Source organism: Sceloporus occidentalis, unplaced genomic scaffold, assembly GCF_023333645.1.
Source record: "Sceloporus occidentalis isolate IW3139 unplaced genomic scaffold, rSceOcc1.0.p SCAF_233, whole genome shotgun sequence".
Lineage (NCBI taxonomy): Eukaryota > Metazoa > Chordata > Lepidosauria > Squamata > Phrynosomatidae > Sceloporus > Sceloporus occidentalis.
In genome coordinates this window covers 338696-360803 of record NW_028317213.1, presented here as the reverse complement: position 1 = coordinate 360803, position 22108 = coordinate 338696, and the positions used below count along the sequence as shown (strand labels likewise).

General features: G+C 38.7%; 1 protein-coding gene across 1 annotated transcript; it reads left to right on the top strand.

Annotated features, from left to right (window-relative positions):
* Positions 1-3376: 3376 nt before the first annotated feature.
* Positions 3377-20567, top strand: LOC149276596 (cytochrome P450 3A8-like). Its single transcript, XM_089503441.1, has 13 exons — positions 3377-3447; positions 4136-4229; positions 6810-6862; positions 12176-12275; positions 14118-14231; positions 14399-14487; positions 15181-15329; positions 15423-15550; positions 15944-16025; positions 16815-16975; positions 17265-17491; positions 19981-20143; positions 20472-20567. Exons 1-13 carry the CDS (start codon positions 3377-3379, stop codon positions 20565-20567), a joined length of 1527 nt encoding a protein of 508 aa, XP_089359567.1.
* The last annotated feature ends 1541 nt before the right edge of the window (positions 20568-22108 follow it).

The window sequence follows — 22108 nt, the reverse complement described above, 5'->3', positions numbered from 1 at the left end:
CTATGTCTCGAATAGTGCTTGTGTGAAAACAAATGGTTAATCCCTTGAGCAATTGAGCTTTCAGCGGCAAGGAAGATTTCTACAGCAGAGCTACTCAGTTGGAGTACGGGTCTTTGTCACAGCACTCACACACTGAATGGGCACAAAGGTGGCACTCACAAGCTGAATGGAGACAATGGTGGCACTCACAAACTGAATGTGGCAATGGTGACACTCACAAGCTGGATGGGCACAATGGAGGCACTGTGGGACTCCTGCTTCTGCACCTCACAAGATGGCAAAATCACCACACAAACAAAATAAAAGAGGAAAAAAATTTACCATAAACGTGTGTTTATCCTCTTGGCTCTGCATGCACCAGGCAGTTATAGCACTGCTGCCTCCTTGCCAATAATGGGTGGTCACTTGATCTATACTTGACCGTGCATCTAAAAGAATCCAATATCTTCAGGGGTAACAGAATGTGAAAAGTGCAGCCTGGCATGTAAGTAACTATCACAATGGATCCAAATGGGCAATATGACTAGCTTGCTCTAATGCCGATTGCCTTATACAGGCTGACAACTACCCAGGTGTCTGGGATTTTTTGAGCCCTGGCTTAACTTGATTGACCACTAAACTTCTTAGTGAATAGACCCCAACAGCAAAAAAAAGGCAAATCAGAAGCCAAATCTTAATTCCTATAACCCATCTAAGATAAACATTAATTCTATTTTTTGTGGTACACCATTTCTTTTTTATTGTATTTCTGGTGGTGAATGTTGTAGCTTTGTCATTACATTAAGTATTCTTATACTATGAAGAAGCACTGAGCCAAAAAAGCTAAGTCACTGTGACACATGCTTTCTTTCTTTCAAGCTATTGAAGGTGAATTAACTGCATATTGCAGGATAAGCTATAGATAAGGATAGGGCATTGTTTGTCCTATACAGAGTAAATATTTAAACAGAAATTATGTAGTGGAGAGAAGGAGGTCATGTTTTCTGAGGGTGCTTACAAAGTATGTTCTCCTTCCTAAGACGGATGGAAATGGGAGGACTGGGTCTATAAGCACATATACTTGGAAACATGATAATTTTAATTTACTAGGTTACTGTGTTACTAAGTACTGAAAGTGGAAGCATTTATGCTAGATTTACTTCTGGCAAATATGAAATAAACTATGCAGTAAAAACAAGAGACACAGAGAATCCATATTTTCCACTTACCAACATTTTTTTTAATATTATTCTCTGGCGTTGTTGACAAATACCATGTGAATTTCTCATGTTTTTATATATGGATTGGTAAATATTGCGGCAGTTTAGCCTTTTTAATGCGCCGGGGGTCAGGGCACACTTTATCTAGGGAAACCTAAATAATTGTTTGAAGACAAGTTAAGCTATTTGCAAGCGGCTACTCATCTTGTTGCCGGTTTTCATAAGTAAGGAAACAGCCAGGGACGTTCCTGTAGACCTCCTGATTTCTGTTACACTGGTGGAAGATGTAGGATCTGATACTGAAACCACCACCTAGGACACCGACAGAGTCAGGATGGACACCCAGCATTTCCAGGACTATTATCAAACAAACAAAAGATTCAGCTGTCCTCAACCACCTCAAGAGTAATGCCCTAGGGGTTGGAGCCGTCATGATGGTGGACATTGTTATTGTTGATTGCTGAGGAGAAAGGGCAAGAGAAACACTATAGCTCTTGTATGAACCGAGGTACAAACCAACAGCGCCCAATCCACTTCAGTAGATCGAAGTACAGATGTGTAGGATATGAGAACCCCACAAAAGTCAGTTATGCTGGCATGTGGGATGCCAGAACCCTATCCATAGAGGCAGTATGCTGGGTGCCTCATCCCCAACAGCAGTCAGAACTGAAAATACTTTACTAGTCAGAACTGAACCTTACAAAAAATTACTGCAGTTTTTTCTGAAGTAATACTGCAGTTTTTTGGACATGAAAAAACGGCAATACTGCACTTTTACTGCAGTATTACTGCACATTTACTGCACTTTTACTGCAGTATTACTGCACATTTACTGCACTTTTTTTTTTATACTGCAAACCTACAGTTGTACTTCAAAGTACTGTAGCTTTATTGCATTTGTACTTCCGTACAAAAATAACTGCAGTACAACTGCAGTACAGTGAAGTACAAATGCAGTAAAAGTGCAGTAAATGTGCAGTAATACTGCAGTAAAAGTGCAGTATTGCAGTTTTTTCATGTCCAAAAAACTGCAGTATTACTTCAGAAAAACTGCAGTATTTTTGGGTACTTTACTTTTTAAGAGTACTAGTACATAAAATAGCCTTTGTCCTTAAGGTGTTAAAGTAATAAATGCCTTCCCCATTGCTCACAGCTGTACTAATCACCATATTCCTTTTCTGTTACAGACAGAGACCTAAACCCAAAGGTCAAAGCAGATTATTATGCCTTCCTAATTGAAAGACTTGTTTCCGTATGAAGGAGATTGCCTGTTGCAATTTTGTGACAAAATGTAGTGTTTGTTAAAAAAATACAGCGCCTGATTTGCTATTTTTCGTTAATTTGTATGACTGTTCGAAAACGAGGAAGGACCCAAATGAAACGAACAAAAAATGAAACAGGGAGCTCCAAATTTTAATTTGCATTTTGTTTTTTCGCACTCACACTCTCTCTCACACTCTCTCTCACACTCTCACAACTACAGGAAACAAAAATATTTTAAATAAAAGCTACAAGTCACTTTGTATTATGGCATCTTGTTTTAGGAAGGAAGATGGAGATGTGTTCGGAAACATAATAAGTTTGATTTTTAAAGGAACTATAACATTTAAGCACTAGTGCGCCAGAGGAAAGTGTAGTGCATTTGTCTTTATTCTAAAAGACAAAGAATACGTATTAAAGCATTAATAATTTTTTGTTTGTAGTTTTGGCATGCAAAATATGATCACTGTAAATAAAAGAGAACAGAGGCCAGGAGAACAAATCGTTTCTGTACCTGGCAGCAAACAAACTGTGCTTTACCTTTGCTTCTTTCAAAATCTCTGCAAGTAACTTGGCATAAAAAGAAGAAAATTAATAATAATAATAGTAATAATACATATATATACTGCATATATACGCGCATTACCATTTTAGATCACTTTTTTCGTGAAAACATTTCCAGCTGTGCTAAAGTGTATTGCTAAGCCTTGGGAATTATTTTACATTGTAGCTATACTATACAGGCTATACTTCCTCTTAGCAAATATGCACATACAGATGGCCCTGCCTATAAAAGTCACATGACTAAGATGATGTCCATAAAACGGTGAAATCACACACACAGCGAGATTACAACAGCCAGAGAGCACAGAGACTGCAAAAAACAAGGGACTCGGTTACAACAAGCATCAAGAAACATGGATTTCCTCCCAAACATCTCTGCAGGAACTTGGATCCTTCTTATTCTTTTCCTGGCTCTCTTAGCTATGTAAGCAAACTCTTGTTTGTATTATGCTTTGTTCGTGGTGGGTATTAACCCTTATTAGTTGTTACCTACAGCCCTTAAAACAAAGGTGGTTTAATATAGACTATAGAATTTAGATGTTGGTCACTGGGTTTGATTTTCCATAGTCTTACTTCCTATCGCTGCGGCTGCTAGAGTTGTATTAGTATTGTGATGCATTATTATTATTATTATTATTATTATTATTATTATTATGTTTTATTTGACAAAAGTAGAATTAGCCGAACATACTAAGGCGATACATTAGGTAAGGAGGGTCCTGCTCGCAAGCTAACATGTAATTTTTATTGGTTGGCAGTAGCTTGTCAAGAAAATACATAATGTCAGAAGAAGAAGAAAATATTGTTAATTTCTAATATTGGTTTTAGGTCTTGCACAACCATTTTAGTGATCAGCACAAATTGGGGCGCATGTACTTGGAAAAAAAGTATTGTTATCACTGTTTATTGTTGTCACTTTTTTTTTTCAAGTACACGCGCCCCAAGTTGTGTTGATCAGTAAATGCTTTGTTTAGTTCCCAGTAATGCTTAGCGTGTCTGATTTGTCTACAAAAATGGTTACCTCCAAACTTTGTTAAAAAATAATGTGTATCTTAATCATAGGTTACTATAACTTTTTAAAAGTCTTATATTCATAATTTCTTTTTCCTTAGTTACGGGATCTGGCCATACCGATTTTTCAAAAAGTATGGGATTCCAGGACCTAAACCATTGCCTTTTATTGGGACCTTTCTTGAAAACAAGCAGGTAGGTGATAGGTACATTATCTCCAGTTAACATGTCTTCTCTTATTGATGTATCTTAAATAGTAGACAGGGGGAAATTGTGGTAGCCTGCCTATTTAGATCCAGGATAGCAAAGGTTTGCCTGTCATAATCTATATATCTTTAAGAGGTGATTTTTTTTTTATTATAGATATTACAAAAAGTCTTAATGAAAACATGTATGGGATAGCATAAAGCTATCTTTAATCTAAGACAAGGCCAAGCACTCACCTTTAGGAAAAATGGGCGCACTGCCATTAACTACTATGCGTCTATGGGAAGCTTTCTTGGTAATATAAGCAGGATCTATGGATTCTTGACATTTTGTTTACTTATTTTTTACTTTTTATTTATTTGTTTTTCATAGAGAAACAATTTTACCTCCTCACTGTGATAACCATGGATACTCTAAAGAGCCTTTGTATTGTATTATAATTATTATATTGTTGCATTCCTGTTTGAGAACATTATCCTTAGATAACCTCTAGTATCCACCCTCTATGTAAACAGAGACTTATTTACCATAGTAACCACAGTTACAAAAAAAAGTACCTTCATGTTCACAGATAATCTATGTGACCAAACTCCTAGTTACATTGTTCATAAGGTTGAAAAAAGACCTAAGTTCATCAAGTTCAACCCTTCTACCTAACCTTCCTATTCTTGATCCAAAAAGGCAAAAAAAACCCCATAATTAAGCTAATTCGAATTCTGCCATGTAGTTGTAAGGGATATTGTAACCAAACAACAATGTAACCTTTCATACTTATTTGAAATAAAGACAAACACTCTCAATTTGGAATAAACAGGCCGTGTACTTTTATTTAGCTTAACAAACATCACATACTTTAAAGAAACTCTTGGCCCAAACCCAGAGTCTCACCTCCAAATAATTTAACCCAATAAATATATATACAAAGCCATCTGCCCTAAAAGCCAGAAGGCAGACACCATTTCACCAGTCCATCCCAATAAGGGACAACTTTAACCCCAACAAAAGCACACGACAGATATATAAAATATTGCATTTTTTGGGGGGGGGGTTCTCAAGAAGCAGTTCCATCTTCCGCCGGCGGCTCTCCTGCACAGCCGAAAATACCAGCCTTGACAGGTAAGTACCAACAGCTTAGCAGTTCGCCTTGTGGCATGAACGCTAACACTACCACCCCTTCTATTTATAGCGCAAATTCACGACTTTTGCACGGCTCAAGGTGCTTCAGAAGTGTCCTCGAGGCAAAGGCGGCAAACTTCTAGGTTATATAACTCAGGCTATTTTTTTTTTTTTAAAACAACTGTCTGAACTTTTGAACCATGTCTATAATCAATAGCTGACCTCTGTGTGAATCCAATCTCCTATCCCCACAACTACATGCCGCCCCGCGCTATTTAGGCAGCAGGGCTCTTCAATTCTGACTACAAGAGGCAATCGGATTTCTACTTGGATCAAGAAGCTCTAAAATATTAATGTTATTCTATTTATAGCCCTGTATTTCATGCCTTTCTAAAAAAAAAAAAGTGTATCTGTCTGCAATGCTACTATGGTTAAAGATAATATGCATATTTTGCCCATACGCTAATTAAAAAGCCTGCTAAAACACTTTGTTTAAATAAAAAGGAACACTTTTATAATATACTGTCTTTTTAATGTGAAAGCGATTTTTCGTATTACTACAGTCTAAAGTCTGGTAACTAAGTTAGTGTTTGCTTTGGATAGGGTTTAGCGACCAGGTTTCTAATAATAAACCTAAGCAGGGTAGGACTGGCTCATTCATACACACTCATGTTTATAAACATATACTCTTACTAACACATATACAGTCATATTAACACTCACACACACTTATTCATACACACTCACACACACACACATACACTAATTAACATACTCATTCTAACACACACTTGCTTTATGATCACACCCTTACCTTGTTTGGAGCCTTCTTTATTGCTGCTCGTATACACTGTGTGAGCAGCTCTGCTGTTTTGTGGGGTCACGTAACATCACGTTATGGGACCCAACTGTGTTGCCACTTCTGCGACTTGGACTGGCCCAGTCCTCAAGTGTACTTTTTTCTGCTGCTCTTGAAGCCAGTTTCACTTAAAAAACTAAGCCCAAACTGAATGCAGTCAGTTCACATGTACGAGCATTATCTTCTGAAAATCAGCTTGTGTTGTATGGTGTAAACAGATCCTCTATACATTTACTTATTTTACCTTTTTGTGTTCAGCTCTTTTTCATCTTTAAGACATTTGAATTTTTACATTCCATAGGAATCCTTTATTTTTTGAGAACTTGCCACTGATCGTACATGCCTAGTATTTTTATTGTTATATTTGTTATGAAAACAGAATACTTTGCCAAATGGTGTTTCCTGATTACAGGTTGCATAAATGTACCTTCTTGTGTTTTTAGTATATGAGTAGGTATCTATAAAAGCATGGGACTGAAGATGAATTGTAGAATTGTAAGATGTGTACAAGAAAAATCTGTACAAAAATCTGTAAAAATGTGTGCAAGAAAAATCTAGTCTGCAGTTAACACTCCGGCATGTTTTTTGTTCAGGGTGTCTTTGAATTTGACATGGAATGTTTCAAGAAATATGGAAAAATATGGGGGTAAGTTCCTATTCAGTTATTACTGCTGCAATATTCAACATTTCTACTGCCTTTTTTAAAGAAATATATTTTTTTCAATATCATAGGAACGACTTTATTGGTTGCCAGCAGGGGCCTCATCTAGCATCAACCAATTGGTTGATGCCAGAGGAGGCCCCTGCAGGCGACCAATAGAGTCGCTTGTATGGCCTTTAACTTCTGACAGCGAACCTATGGATTTCCGCTCCCGTTAACCCCTGCGATGCTGCGTAGATGGGGAAGGGACGAGGGAGATTAGTAAATGAAGATGAACACGAAGATTCTTTGTGTTGTGTGTCTTCGTATATGTTTTGCCGCCTCCGTGTCCGTATGTTCGGTATTCGGGCTGAACAATGAAAACGCACCCTTCGTGTACATTTTCATGTTCGCACGAATACGAATGCACAAGTCTAGTATATAGTTCAAAGAGCCGACACTGATAGAACCCATAGCTAACTTTAAGGATGCCTCTGTGACAACCTCCCTAAGAAGTTACATTGAAGTTAGACACATTGCTAGAGTTGTGCACTTATTCATCTGATGAGCAGTTGAAGTCTTCCTATCAATGACCTGGGTTGTTAAACTGGGCCAGTTCTGGAATAGTTCCAGATACCGCTTCTTCTTTGGTAAAACATACACAGTGATACGCCTAACATGCTCCCCTGCATAGGAACCTTCCATGACAAGAAGGCTGCTGCAGGTCAATTCACAAACATCCACCATATTAGAATAGTGCCACCCGTGAATTTATGGTTGTTGTCACCAGGCTAGAAATATATCACTCTCTGTCTAAATTATAAGAACAAAAAAATACAAAGCACATTCCTGATTTAAATATCACACTTTGAAAGGAAAGAAACGTTAGTGTTCCATGCCTCCAGAGATAATGCTTAATGTTCTTCAATAATGGTGAATATTAAAACTGATGCTATTAGTTGGGCACGTGCAAGACATTAGTTATCACATCAATCCACTGGCTGGGTCCAGATGCTTGTTCCACAGATTTATCTAGGTGTCTAACATGTCTCAGACGGGTTTAAAGGTAGGACCAGATTAGGACCAGGTAGGACCAGATTAGCCTTGGCATTGGAGGTACTGCTTTCTTACCTTGACAGGAGCTGTCCTTCTCATTCTTCCTTTTATTTAGCTTACTGTAAGACTGTGACCTTCTGCATCTACAGTTGTACCGTCTAAATATACAGAGCTCTGGATTTCTTTTAAGCAATCTGTAGTTATACAGTTTATATAATAAAAAGACACATTAAACTGATGTTACTTTTAAAACTAACTCTGAACATATGCTGAAACATTCTAATGCACCGGTTTAATTTTAATGTGTAGGGCCACATGCCCCAAGGATGCATGTTGTCGGACATCCCCAAACTTGTGATTTGTTTTTTATATTTTCGTTACAGTCCGTTTTGCATTTTACTGTGTGCATTGTTTAGTCAGTTTAGTTGGCAAATTAGACTTCTGGTTGCAGGGCTGTAGGAAGGGTGAGGCGAGAGAGGCACTCGCCTCAGGCGCAGCTGCGAGGGGGGTGCATAGCTGCCCGATCAGCAGCCTGCAGGGCTGGTTGGGGACATCACAATCCCCTTCTACCCGGCCCAGCATTAGGGAGCGTCATCCCCTCACTCTTTATCAATAGCCGGCGCATAGTGATTAAGGAGCACTAGAGCAGGGGCTTGGAGTGACAGACTTCGTGCTCCCACGAAAGGATATAGGATGGAGGATGATAAAGAGAAAGGTAAGATATGGGGAGAAATGGGTGTAAGGGGAGTGTATGTGTATATATACAGTATATGTGTATTTGTGAGCTTGTGTGTGTGTGTATGGGCAGGTGTGTGTTAGAGCAGAATTTTGAGCATATTTCTATGTTAACACTTCAGAGCTGCAGCATGGTTCCCTGTGTAATTTTCTTTCCAGCTTTGCAGGACAATGATACTCATGTAGCCAGACTCCACACAGTTCCATTCCACATGTCAAACCTTCTTTAGAATAAGTGTTTTTGTGTGTTTGTAAGTGCATATGTGTGTATGCAATGGCAATATATGTGTATATGCGTGTTAAAGAACAGGTGTGTGTAAGGGCAGTGTATGTGTATATGTGTATTAATGTGTGTAAAGGCAGCATGTATGGGTAGGTGTGTGTAAGGGCAATGTGTATGGTCAGGTGTGTGTAAGAGCAGTGTAGGTATATGTGTGTTTGTAAGCTGTTGTGTGTATCTGTATGTGCATATGTGTGTAAAGGTAGCGGTGTGTAAGGGCAGTGTATGTGTATATGTGTGTTTATTGTCAGGTGTGTATAAAGGCAGCATGTATGGGTAGGTGTGTGTAAGGGCAATGTGTATGGTCAGGTGTGTGTAAGAGCAGTTTAGGTATATGTGTGTTTGTAAACTGTTGTGTGTATCTGTATGTGCATATGTGTGTAAAGGTAGCGGTGTGTAAGGGCAGTGTATGTGTATATGTGTGTTTATGGGCAGGTATGTGTAAAAGCAGTGTAAATAAAATAACCTCTGTAAAAAAAAGAAGTGTGGGGCACAATTTTCCTTTCTTGTCTCGGGTGAAACAAAAGTTTCTAGCTACAGCTCTGTCTGGTTGTCTGTACAGAAACCAGGAAGGACTTCTACTAAAGTCACTAAAGCAGCTGGATTTATCATAGCAAATATCAGTGGTCAGATAGCATACACATGACTACATGTACCTTGTCACAGTAACCAGAATGGAAGTTCTACTGATCATGTGCACTAACCATTTTTTGGCATTCCCCTTACTTTCACTAAAAGCAGATGGGCAGAAGTTAAATGAGACATAAGTTAAATTCCAATAACTAATGAATACTGGCTTTTATTTTCATCCAGCAAAATGCAAAATGGTCTCCAATATGAATTAAACACAAAAATACAGCTGCAGTCATACATTACACTAATAATTGAGTACAATGGAATCTTTGGATTTCTTCCTCTATGCTGTATATAAACAAAGAGGAGGACTACATTCAGTGAGTAAGTCACCAGATGATTTTTCATTTTCTTTTAATGAATTGAAATCACACGCATGTGGCTTCTGCAGCATGATAATGGGTTTGGCCAAAAAGTTATTATGTCAGGCGCAAGATATCTAATTTTTACAGAGCAAACATTATGAAAAGTTTCCTTATTGTATAATTACAAATTTTAGAAACAATCATTCCAAGGAATTCAAGATTAATCAAGGGATGCAATAAACTACAGCAGGGTTATTGCTAGGTTTACCTAGAGGTTCAACACCTTTTCTCAATTACCCTCTCCATCAAAATGTCGTACTAGTTCCCAGTGATATAACAAGGTTCGGTTAGAGAGGTGCAAGTGGAGATCAGAAAGGCAACAGAGTGAGATGTTTTCTACTAATGATAAATAATTTTGTCCCTTCTACAGTCACATCTTCCCCTCCAACCTGTTAGGGATATTAATGAGACAAAATAGGCAAAACCAATATTTTATCACACACGCAAAATAACGACGCTATCAATTATTGTGGGACCGCATCCACGATATTAATACAAAGAGATACCCTATATTTTATCTCCGATCCTAAATTCTTTCAGATCGCCGAAAATTATAATTCAAATTAGATATATATCACCACGATAGTCAATCATAAATATTATTTATTGTAAACACAATTTATAAAATATCTATATGATATCTATATGATATGATAAAACATGTCAAATTGAATCAGTTCCAAATACAGTATATTATCGAAAGTTATCAATATGAATTAGTACTTTATGAGTCTAACACACAATTAATTTCCATTCCACTCAGCAACCAAAATTGATAATAATCAGGGCAGTAATAAAAAGATCACTAACTCTATCTATATATTAGTTCTACTAATATGACAAAATAAGAGTATTAGTGAAGTTCCTAATAGATGCAAATGATGTCAAACTTCATCTACAGGTAAAAATACCTTTTACATTATTGTCATTATCACGGGTTATAAGCTGCAGTCTCACAAGCCGTCATATACAATAATGTCATATACTATTTCCCAGAAACAGGGAATTCTATATGAAGAAGACAAAATTCACCTCTATTCAGAATAATAAAACAATTATAATTACCACCACTTGTTGCTGTGATCCAACTGGTCCTTGTAGAAATGAATCCAGGTTCAGTGGCAAGAAATTAAGTGGGGAGAAATATAACTTTCTAAAAGTTATATAGGTTAGGACTCAAAGTAACTCTAAGAGTAAAATATGGTACCAGGATCTTCAGATTCCAATTCTCTGGGGTAAATTTGGTGAATGAGTCCGTCAAGATGTGTCTCTTTCAGGGTGCCTTTCTTTCAGGGTGCGATTTTAGGGTGAGTCTTTTCAATTATTAAAGACATAAGCTTTTAAAGACAGGGCTTATTATCATAGCCTCCACCTCTTGATTGGAATTATCCAATCATAACTGTGGGTTTTACCCATTATAATTAGGACTTCTACTCTACTATTCTAATTTACCTGTGAGAGACGCTCTGGTCTAAGAAATAACTTAAGACCATTACATATGCGTTTGGAATTTATCCATGGTCACCCTTATCTTAAGATGTTACCTCCTAGATAGTAAATCAGGTCTTTGTAGTCACCCATATCTCCAGATGTTGCCTCCTAGGTAGTAAATTAGGTTTTGGTGGTCTTACGACGTATCCCCCATTCCAATTTACATTCCTAAGGATATGTAGTGTCTACTCCTTAACTTTCTCATGGAAGATAACGTTAATTGGATCATATATACTGAAGCGTCTATATACATGAATACTTCTTTGTTCTCAATTATAGAGGGAACAAAGACAGAAAGAAATAATCATTATATGATTAAGTAAAATAAAATGGCTTTAACTCCATTTTGTGTTCATGTATAATACATATATAGAATACATGTTTTCCATCATAAAATATCTGACAAACCCCACACTTCTTCCACACAGTGACTAGAAAACAGAAGAATCGTAGGGGAATAATGCTGGCCCTTCAATACCTCTATGAAATGTAATCCATTCCCAACAAAACACGCACAACCAAGAAAAAATCAGAAGATATAGAATTTTTTATGTCAACCTAATTTAACATTTAGCTGCAGTAGCAGTGATGTCAGAAACAATTTGTGAATGTTTGAATCATAGGAAAGGATTTACCGAGTTACAAATATATAACAATTCAAATTGTTATATAGCAACTCAGACCTTCACGATTGGTAACTTCCTGCATTGTATATCTGTGGGTCTGAATGATGAGATTTGTTTGTTCTTGTTTTGACAGATTTTATGATGGACGGAAGCCAATACTTGCTGTGATGGATCCTGTAATCATAAAAGCAATCTTAGTCAAAGAGTGTTACACCCTCTTCACCAATCGAAGGGTATGTTACCGAATAAAATAACATCAGCAGAACCTCAAGTGTTGGTAATGTGTTATCTTTGCCAGGTTGTAAGGGCTGGGTTTCAATTACAGATACCAGATGCATGCCTAAACCACCACTATCGCAACTTCTCTCTATCAAAATGTTTGGTTGCCACATTTGGAGGGTTCAAGAACGTTAACTGCCACAGCATCTTAATCAGATTCAGGTTAGGACTTTGACTAGGCCACTTCATAACAAAATGTTGTTTCTTTTGAGCCATTCAGAGGGGGGGCTCGCTAGTGTGCTTCGGTTCATTGTCCGAAGCACACAGGGCTCTGGTGTAAAAATTGCCCCAGGCCCCCCCCAACTTCACGAAGCAACATGTCCTGCAGCTTATCAGTGCCATCCTAACCCCCAAACACTCTGTCTGTCCTAACAGCTGCTCTGCATCATCATTGCCCCCAAACAGCTTTTCTGTGCCTTCTTTGCCCTTCAGGTAACAAGGCTCAGCTGAAATAAGTAATTAGTTATGGGTGCTCCAGAGACAGAAGGGTGGCCACTAGTGGTTGCAGGAGAACAGGAGGTAAATAATTATTGCGTAATCCAGGCTGAGTAGGGTGGAGCCTGACACACACACACAGTCCCACCCTCTCACACCACTTATATATACACATGTATGCTCACACGCAGTCATCACAAACACACAGTCAAGAGTAACACATACATCTCACACTACTTACACATACATTCTCACACACACATACACATCTATGCTAACACCCACTTACACATCCATGTACACTTATACATAGACATTCATGCTCACATACAATTATACATAGACATTCATGCTCACATAAATTAAAACATACATACCCTCGTCCGCCCATCCTTCCAGCAGTATGTAAGGAGGAACTGCAGGGTCACGTGATGTAACATAATGTGACCCAGTTGCATTCTTGTCTCCTCCTGCCGGTTCAAAATTGTTTAGAGAGGGCCCTTCCGACCTGGACCGGCTCAGTCCAGGTCGCATGGGCCCTTTGAACAATATTGAAATGGCAGGAGTAGGCAGGAAGCAGTGGTCATCCGGGCCCCTTAAACCCCTTAAATTACGCCACTCTCCTGCTGCATAGCCCAAGTGCACTTGAGGTATAGGTCACAAACTGATAACTGAACATTCTCCTTCAGGATTTTCTGGTAGAGAACAGAATTTATGATTCCATCAATTATGGCAAGTCACCCATAGCAGCCCCAGACCATCACACCACCATGTTTGACTGTTGGTATGATGTTCTTATTGCAGAATGCTATGTTAGCTTTATAGCAGATCTAACAGGACTCATTTGTTCACAGAATATTATTCTAAAAGTCTAGATGTTTTTGGCAAATGGGATGAGCCTTTGTGTTCTTTTTTGATAAGCAGTGGCTTTTGCCTTGTAATTCTCCCATGGATGTTATTTTAGCACAATCTCTTTCTTATTTTGGAATTGTGAACACTGACCTTACCTAAGGCGAATGAGTCCTGCAAGCCTTTACATGCTACCCTGGGGTCTTTTGTGACCTCCTGGATAAGTTGTTGATGCACTCTTGAAGAAATTTTGGTAGGTTGACCACTCCTTGAGAAGGTTGGCTGTTGTTCCACATTTTCTTAATTTGTAAATAATAACTCTCACCGTGGTTTGTCAGAGTTCCAGAGCCTTGGAAGTGGCTTTTTTAACTTTACAGACTGATTGATGTCAATGACTGTTCCTCATCTGTTCTTGAAATTAAAATATACAAATAATTCAAGTAAAAAATAAATGCATCTAGTATTATATTAGCTTGGTGTTAGTAAACAAATATACTTTCTATTTGCATTAGAACTTTGGGTTGAATGGTCCACTGAATTCTGCTGTTTCTATTGCTGAAGATGAGCAGTGGAAGAGAATACGTACAGTCTTGTCACCTACATTCACTAGTGGGAAACTAAAGAAGGTAAATGTTAAATTTAATGATAAAGGTAAAATTACATTTCTGCATAGAAATGGGGTACATATTTTTTAAAATCTAAAAAAGGGAGCATGAGATCTGAAAGAACTTGTTTTTAGAAACATTTCACTTGTGCAAAATAATCCATATATTCATTTTCACCCCTGTTTCAGATGTTTCCTTTAATAAAGCACTATGGAGACCTTTTAGTGCAGAACATCCAGAAAAAAAATTATAACAAAGAGCCTCTTAACATGAAGGAGTGAGTAAATATATTTAGCATTCAGGTGATCCTGTTTACACGCATTGTCTGCCACAGTTAGCCAGTTAGTACCCTGAGCAGGAAATAATTTTAAAGTAATGGCCATTTTAATTTTATTTTACATAACTGTTCCTTTATATTGTATATTGAATCACCCCTCCCCAGCCTTTCCAAACCTTGCCCCATTTTAGTTGAGGACATGGTAGCCTGGTTATCAGGCTACCATGCCATTGGCGGAGGTGGATCCTGGCAGAGTTTGATCACTCAGAGTTTGATCCAACATGTGATCACTCAGGGAGAAAAAGGTCATAACTGTCCTTTCATAAAATGACAAGATTTTATCCAATTATCAGAATGCATGCACCCGCTCTTAGCGCAGCCTAGGGTCTTATAAAATTAAATTATACCTTATAAAAAGGTATTTATAAATCCACTTTAAGATGTACCTTTTTGTGAACAATGATATTTTGATGGTTATACTTTCATAGTATTCAGTCCCTGACTTGTCATCTGGCACACTGGGCGAATGCCTGGTGACCAACAGGATCTTATACTTACCAATACTGCCACTCCAGTGGCAGATTGGGAGCTGTAGCATGCAGGCTAGAACATCTCCCTTCTAATGTCTCACTGATGCATATAAATGTGACTGATTGCTATACATCTGTGGTAACACAATCTTTCTTCACTCAGTATATTTGGAGGGTACAGCATGGATATTGTTCTAAGTACATCTTTCAGTGTAAAGGTGGATTCCATGAACAACCCCAATGATCCATTTGTCACCAATGCGAAACAGCTTTTCACCTTTTCCTTTCTTAGTCCTCTGTTCTTACTTACCAGTAAGTTATTCACAATGTAACTATCCACTAATAAATATTGCAGTACTGTGATATTTAATTTCTTTTCTAACTGCTAAAACATTTTTTTTTTAGTTTTGTGCCCATTCTTGGTTCCTCTTTTGGACAAGATGAACTTAAGTTTTTTTTCTATGAGCGTCCTTAATTTTTTCATGGATGCCATAAAGAAAATCAAGAAAGAAAGAGAGGAAAGCACTCAGAAGGTATGTGTCATAAATACAATAAATAAAATACTTCATATACCATCTACTTTTCTTTTGTCTTTCTGAGGTCCCCACATTCAGCATGTGCTAGTTAAATTAATTGCCCCAGCTCTGCAAGTTTGTGTCTTTAATATGGTAGTATTTGTAAATATATAAACATATAATTTAGTAATGCTGAAGTCTATGACATTTTTCCTTTTCTCACTGTATTTTCTGATCCTTTTATACCCAGCAAAGAGGGAAGGGCTGAAGGCTCAAACTACACTGCAGTATATTGATAGCTATTGTCCCCCATTAAAAGTTCTAAACGAAAACCTTCCATTAATCTTTTTGGAGTATCATCTGATTTGTCATCTTAAACGTGCCCTTCTACACAATTTTTCCACATTTTAGGATCAAGTGGATTTCTTGCAGCTAATGATTGATTCACAAAGTAAAGAAAATCCTTCAGACGAGGAAAATCATGGGTATAAAGGTGATACCATACAGTAGTTGGAAATGTGTACTTAAAATGACTTTATACAATATAAAGCAGTGCCCATTATGGTACCCTTGTTCATTTGTGAATTATTTGGTATGATCATTTAAAGAAACAGGTTTTGTTATTGGTTTGCACCCATTATTATTACTATCCTTCCTTATGTACTCTAGACAGAACATTTGGTATGTACAGGTAATGGTATTTTATAGGAACCAGTTATAGAAAGATTTCCAGTATATATTGAAGAGAAGTTTGTTTGGATAAGGAATCAGTTTGCGCTCCAATCGAAATTAGCGGGAGCTTTCTGTACCAGGGGGTTTCAATAGACCCAAGCCTGCATCGTTAGCAGAGTCAGCATTGGAACTCAATGTTGGAATTATATCACATGCAAGGAGATGTGTTTGGCTGAACACATCTCATGAATGGAGAATAGCTTAGGAGGCTAAGAATCCCCTAAATGCATATGGAGGATTCTGCAGATTTTAGATTTGCAGCGGGACACCAGCTATCAGATGTGTTAAAGTGCATATGATGAATTCAGATACAGAATTTGCTTGTTTAGATTAGTAGAAGTTTATTTTCCCCTCAACCGATTTGAATTTTGTTCATTCTGACACCGCTACTCAAAATTGGTATAAAAAAATCTTCCTAAAATCCTTCAAAAATTTGTAAAGATAAAGTTCAAATAAATTGTAAGCTAACTAGTAAGATTATCGGCGTTACTTTATATTGCATGATAGAGGGTAGCCAAAATAATTAACATATTGGTGAATTTATTTTCAGAATTGTCCGACTCTGAGATTATGGCCCAGGGACTAATCTTCATCATTGCTGGATACGAAACGACAAGCACCACACTCACTTTCCTGGCATATAACATTGCGACGAACCCAGATGTGCAGACAAAACTTCAACAGGAAATTGAAATGTTTCTGCCTAATAAGGTTTGAGAGCATTAGTGTCCTATTACTGTTACCCAGTTGTAAACCATTATGAGTATAACATGAGAGCAAAACTATAGTTATAGGATACTGTTCAACTTGAAAAGATGAGAAGAATTGTGGTGCACACATGTAAGAACAGTTTGGCCCATGTATCAGCCTTTAATCCTAAATTATTATGCTTATAGCTTTATACATGTTCCTTAACATGCTTTACATTGTCTTTTTGCCCACTTTACATTTTACCTAAATAATGATCCACGATATCTTTCTCATACATTTATGTTCATAGACTCCACCAACATATGATGTTGTGATGCAGATGGAATACCTGGATATGGTGATTAATGAGACCTTACGACTCTACCCTGCAGCAGGTAGAATTGAAAGAGTTTGTAAAAAAACTACAGTTATAAATGGAGTAACAATCCCAGGAGGAGTTGTTACTGTAATCCCAGCTTTTGTTTTGCATCGAAACCCGGAGGTCTGGCCAGAACCAGAAGAATTCCGACCAGAGAGGTAACTTAACTTAACCATGTTATAATTGTAAAAGCGTGTTTCTTCTAGTTATAAAAGTTACCCTTGTAGCAAAGAGCACCCATTTCTTGCACATTAACCTAATTCATACTAGTAGGAAATAGAATAGCTTTGCTGCACTTTTACCATCAATATGATGCAACATTGGCCAAATCCCTCCCCCGAATGCCACAAAATAGCCAGGAAAAATGTATTTTGTTGTTTGAGTTGTAAGTGTCGTTACAGTCCATTTATCAATTTAAAAAAACTTTTGTATTCAGTAGTGCTCCTGCAAAAGCGAGCCACTGAAGCAGGTTACCACAGAAGCAAGCAAAAAAGCAATGTTTCCGTGGTAACTACAGCATGAGCATTGATGTCTAACATTCTGCCAGCTCTAATACTGAAATGTTGATCAGAATAAGATATATCACAAAATTATGTAATAGCCTCCAGCTTTGGAAACCTCAGGTGTGACCTCCTCTGCTTCCAGGTGTTCCCATTGTGCAGTTAATATGAGAAACTTAGTACTCTGTTGGCCAGGGGCGTAACTAGATGCCTCAGGGCCCGGGTGCGAGAATCTGTTAAGGGCCCCCCACCCCCTCACCCCCTCACCCCCCCAAAAAAACCATGATTTTTACCCAACAATTTTTTTTCAACTAATTCAACAAATTCAATTTACATATTGAATCATAATCAAAGAAAAAGGGGCGCATGTACAAAGGGCATAATCCAGGGGTGTCCAAGTTTTTTCTGCAGTGGGCCACTTCATCAGAATTGTATCCGTGCGCGGGCCGCACTCATTTTTCACTGTGACAAAAAATATGGCCTTTAATAAAATATGCAGATTAAAATAAAGTAAAATGACACAAAACCTTTACTCTTCCTCTCACTGATTTCTGGGCCTTGAAAGTTTTGCGACTACAAATTCAGGATTCCCTAGATTTATTCTAGGGATGAACTAAAATGAAAATTCTGGACCAAAACATTCAGGGTTCACTTAGCCAAAACCGAAAATGACCCCCACCTTTAAAAATAATAATAAAACTCACATGTTTAATAAAAGTAGGTAACACGCAATTGGACAAAATTAGCAATATGACTTGGCATGATAGGAGTGTGATTGCTGTTAGCCTAGGCAACCAGTAAATGCTGTTAGCAATCACACTCCTATCATGCCAAGTCAGCCAGTACATGCTGGTACAGGGTGGCTGTAAGTGATGTGCAGACCCCATACTGCTGGCAGCATCACTACACAAGGGGGGCAGCTAGCTAGCTATGTTTCAGCATGTACTGGCTGACTTGGCATGATAGGAGTGTGATTGCTAACAGTAGTCACAGTCCCATCATGCCTAGGTTCCAGCACTTACACATCCATCCAGTAAATGCTGGAACCTAGGCATGATGGGACTCTGATTGCTGTTAGCAATCACACTCCTATCATGCCAAGTCAGCCAATACACGCTGGTACAGGATGGCTGTAAGTGATGTGCAGACCCCATACTGCTGGCAGCATCAATACACAAGGGGGGCAGCTAGCCAGGTTTCAGCATGTACTGGCTGACTTGGCATGATAGGAGTGTGATTGCTAACAGCAATCACAGTCCCATCATGCCTAGGTTCCAGCACTTACACATCCATCCAGTAAATGCTGGAACCTAGGCATTATGGGACTGTGATTGCTGTTAGCAATCACACTCCTATCATGCCAAGTCAGCCAGTACATGCTGGTACAGGGTGGCTGTAAGTGCAGACCCCATACTGCTGGCATTATCACTACACAAGGGGGGCAGCTGGCCAGGTTTCAGCATGTACTGGCTGACTTGGCATGATAGGAGTGTGATTGCTAACAGCAATCACAGTCCCATCATGCCTAGGTTCCAGCACTTACACATCCATGCTAACACACACACACACACACACACACACTCATTTATTCATATAATCATCAATTCACAGATTCATTCCCTCAATCACACACACTCATTCAAACACCCTCCCCACCCCCTTACCTGTACTGCAGCTCCCTCGATGCCGCTCACAGACTTCAGCAGGGGGCGCGGCCTCCCTCTGCCTTCTCTGCTAAAGCACAGAGGAAGTAGGAAGTCACGTGAACTCCGCTTCCTCTGTGCTGTCCAGAAGACCCTCCCACAAGCAAGTAGCAGGGCTTGAGGTGCGGCTCGTGTAAGATCGGTTGCCCTGGCTGCCGATCTTACGCGGGCCGCACCTCGAGGTCTCGCGGGCCGCATGTTGGACGCCCCTGCCTTATTTAAAAAAAATAAAATAAATTAAAAACGTAAAAAAGATTTCGGGCGGCCCCTTGGCTTGGGCCCCCCTGCCGCCGGGGCCCGGTCGCAGTCGCGACCCCTGCGACCCCGGTAGATCCGCCACTGCTGTTGGCATGTCTAACATGTGTTGGGTTACTTACACTTGTTTATAGATGATACTAGTCTTGTGAAATATGAACAATAACACAACGTTCCTTGTATTGTTAGGTTCAGTAAAGAAAACAGAGAAAACCAGGACCCATACGCGTTCCTGCCCTTTGGAGGTGGGCCCCGAAACTGCATTGGAATGAGATTTGCTCTACTAAACATGAAACTTGCCATTGTTTCTTTGCTTCAAAACTTCACGTTCCGGACTTGCAGCGAGACTCCTGTAAGCTATCATTTTTACTTGAAACTGTGACAATACAGTCTCTATCTGTGTTATGTGTAGAGAGTAACTATTGTGCCAAGTCTAAAATGGAAGCCTTACAACCGTGGTGACCAATGAATTGTTCCTGCTGACTAGACCATTTCATTAGTTGCTATAGTGATACGACCACTTTGAAATTGACAGAATGCATAGAGCCTCAAAAAAATCTCTATTGTGTGTAAAAACAATCTATAATTGTGTGGGTATGCTTAAACACAAATAGGGGAAATCTTTATTGAACTTTTTGTAAAAATGTCAATAAGGAACTTTTTGTATTCTTTTCTTGCAGATCCCGCTAGAAATTGACACTCGAGGATTCTTAAAGACTACAAAGCCTGTCATTTTAAATCTTGTATCTAAAGAAGCTAAGAAGTCAGAGGAGTAAACTCTGGAAAATCATTAGGGCAGAGGATGTATCAGAAACTTAAGTTGCACATAGACATGAGAATGCAATAAAGAATAAATTGATTTATTACTATATAAAAACTGGAGGTATAAAATGCCCAATAAGTTCAACAGAACTTGCAGCTTCAGTTAAAAAACACACATGCAACAAATATTACTAACACAAGGGTAAGAAGACAGTTGGAATTATTCACACCTGGTTTGATGGTTTAATAGTCCTCTTACATACTATCTTAGGGGCAAACACTGCTAGTATAGTGGTCAGCGTTCCTTCATCACTTATGTATAGAGGAAAATTTGTGATGCTACTTAGCAAAAAATAAATCAAAACAATAGTACTACAAATTCACACATATTGAGACAAGAATTCGATATTCTGTTTTGTACTAAATCTGTCTTCCGCTTTATTTCCGCTATACATTTCACCACTTTGACCACTTGAACACTTATCTTTTTCTTAAAAGGTACAATTCAGTATAAATATTTATTACCTGTTTATTTGTACTCATGCATACACACAATGCAAAAGTATAAAGTGGACATTCCAGAATCTCATTAATTTAACAAAAATCACACATTTATAGCGGGGGTTGTCTGCTTCCATCGCGCAGACCTTCCCCCGGCTGTCAGAGATCAGAGTTCCCCGCACTGGTGCCGCACCGGTGCGGGGAATTCTCTCTGACAGTCGGGGAAGGTCTGCGCGATGGACGCAGACAACCCCCGCTGCTAGCCACACCTCCTTCCAGCTGCAGCGTAAGTTGTCTACGCGAATCGCGTAGAGCTCTACATGCTGCCCCGGCTACATGACCGGGGAGTCAGAAGCACCGGTAAGTTTGGAGGAGGGCATATCATGGGGCACAGTGGCATATAGGGTTAAAAGGCATATCATGGGGCACAGTGGCATATAGGGGGTATAAGGCATTTCTGGGGCAGATGTGCATAACTGGGGGGGCAGGTTGGAAAATAGAAGGAAATAAAACCAAAATATTTTTCTCAATCATAGCTTTTATTAAAAAAAATAGTTTACATGAATTAACATTTACTGGTAAAACTTTTTTCCTATAGGGTCGTCTTATATTCAGGGCCTTATATTTATTTTTTTCCTAAATTAATATTCAGATTTGGGGGGTCGTCTTATAATTGAGCAAATACGGTATAAGAAAATACCCACTGCCAGCATGCTCTCCTTTTTTTTCTATTAGGCATGTCATGCGTTATGAGCAAAGTGAAGTACTGATGATCAGCGCAGGCACTGATTGACAGGCTTCCTACACACAGAAAGTGATTGTTATGGGGTACACAGGAGAGTGCCACTAAATATCTTGCATGGGTTAAACACGACTACAGAAAACTGGTCTGAGCCAAAAAGCTGTAACGAGCCAAGGAATAACCTGATGATTACTGAGAACAGAAGCTGTGATCAAGTTACTTTTGTTTCGAAGTGAGCTACAAAAATGATTCTGCCATTTGTACCAAAGAGGACTCCTAATAAAATATTTTGTTGGTTCCTTTCATCTCTGA

Bases quoted from the DNA above. Each gene is read 5' to 3' on its own strand.
- LOC149276596 (XM_089503441.1), top strand. From the start codon at position 3,377: ATGGATTTCCTCCCAAACATCTCTGCAGGAACTTGGATCCTTCTTATT. The intron at 14,488-15,180 runs GTGAGTAAATAT...TTCTTCACTCAG, and splicing joins GAGCCTCTTAACATGAAGGA to TATATTTGGAGGGTACAGCA. The intron at 16,976-17,264 runs GTTTGAGAGCAT...TTATGTTCATAG, and splicing joins AAATGTTTCTGCCTAATAAG to ACTCCACCAACATATGATGT.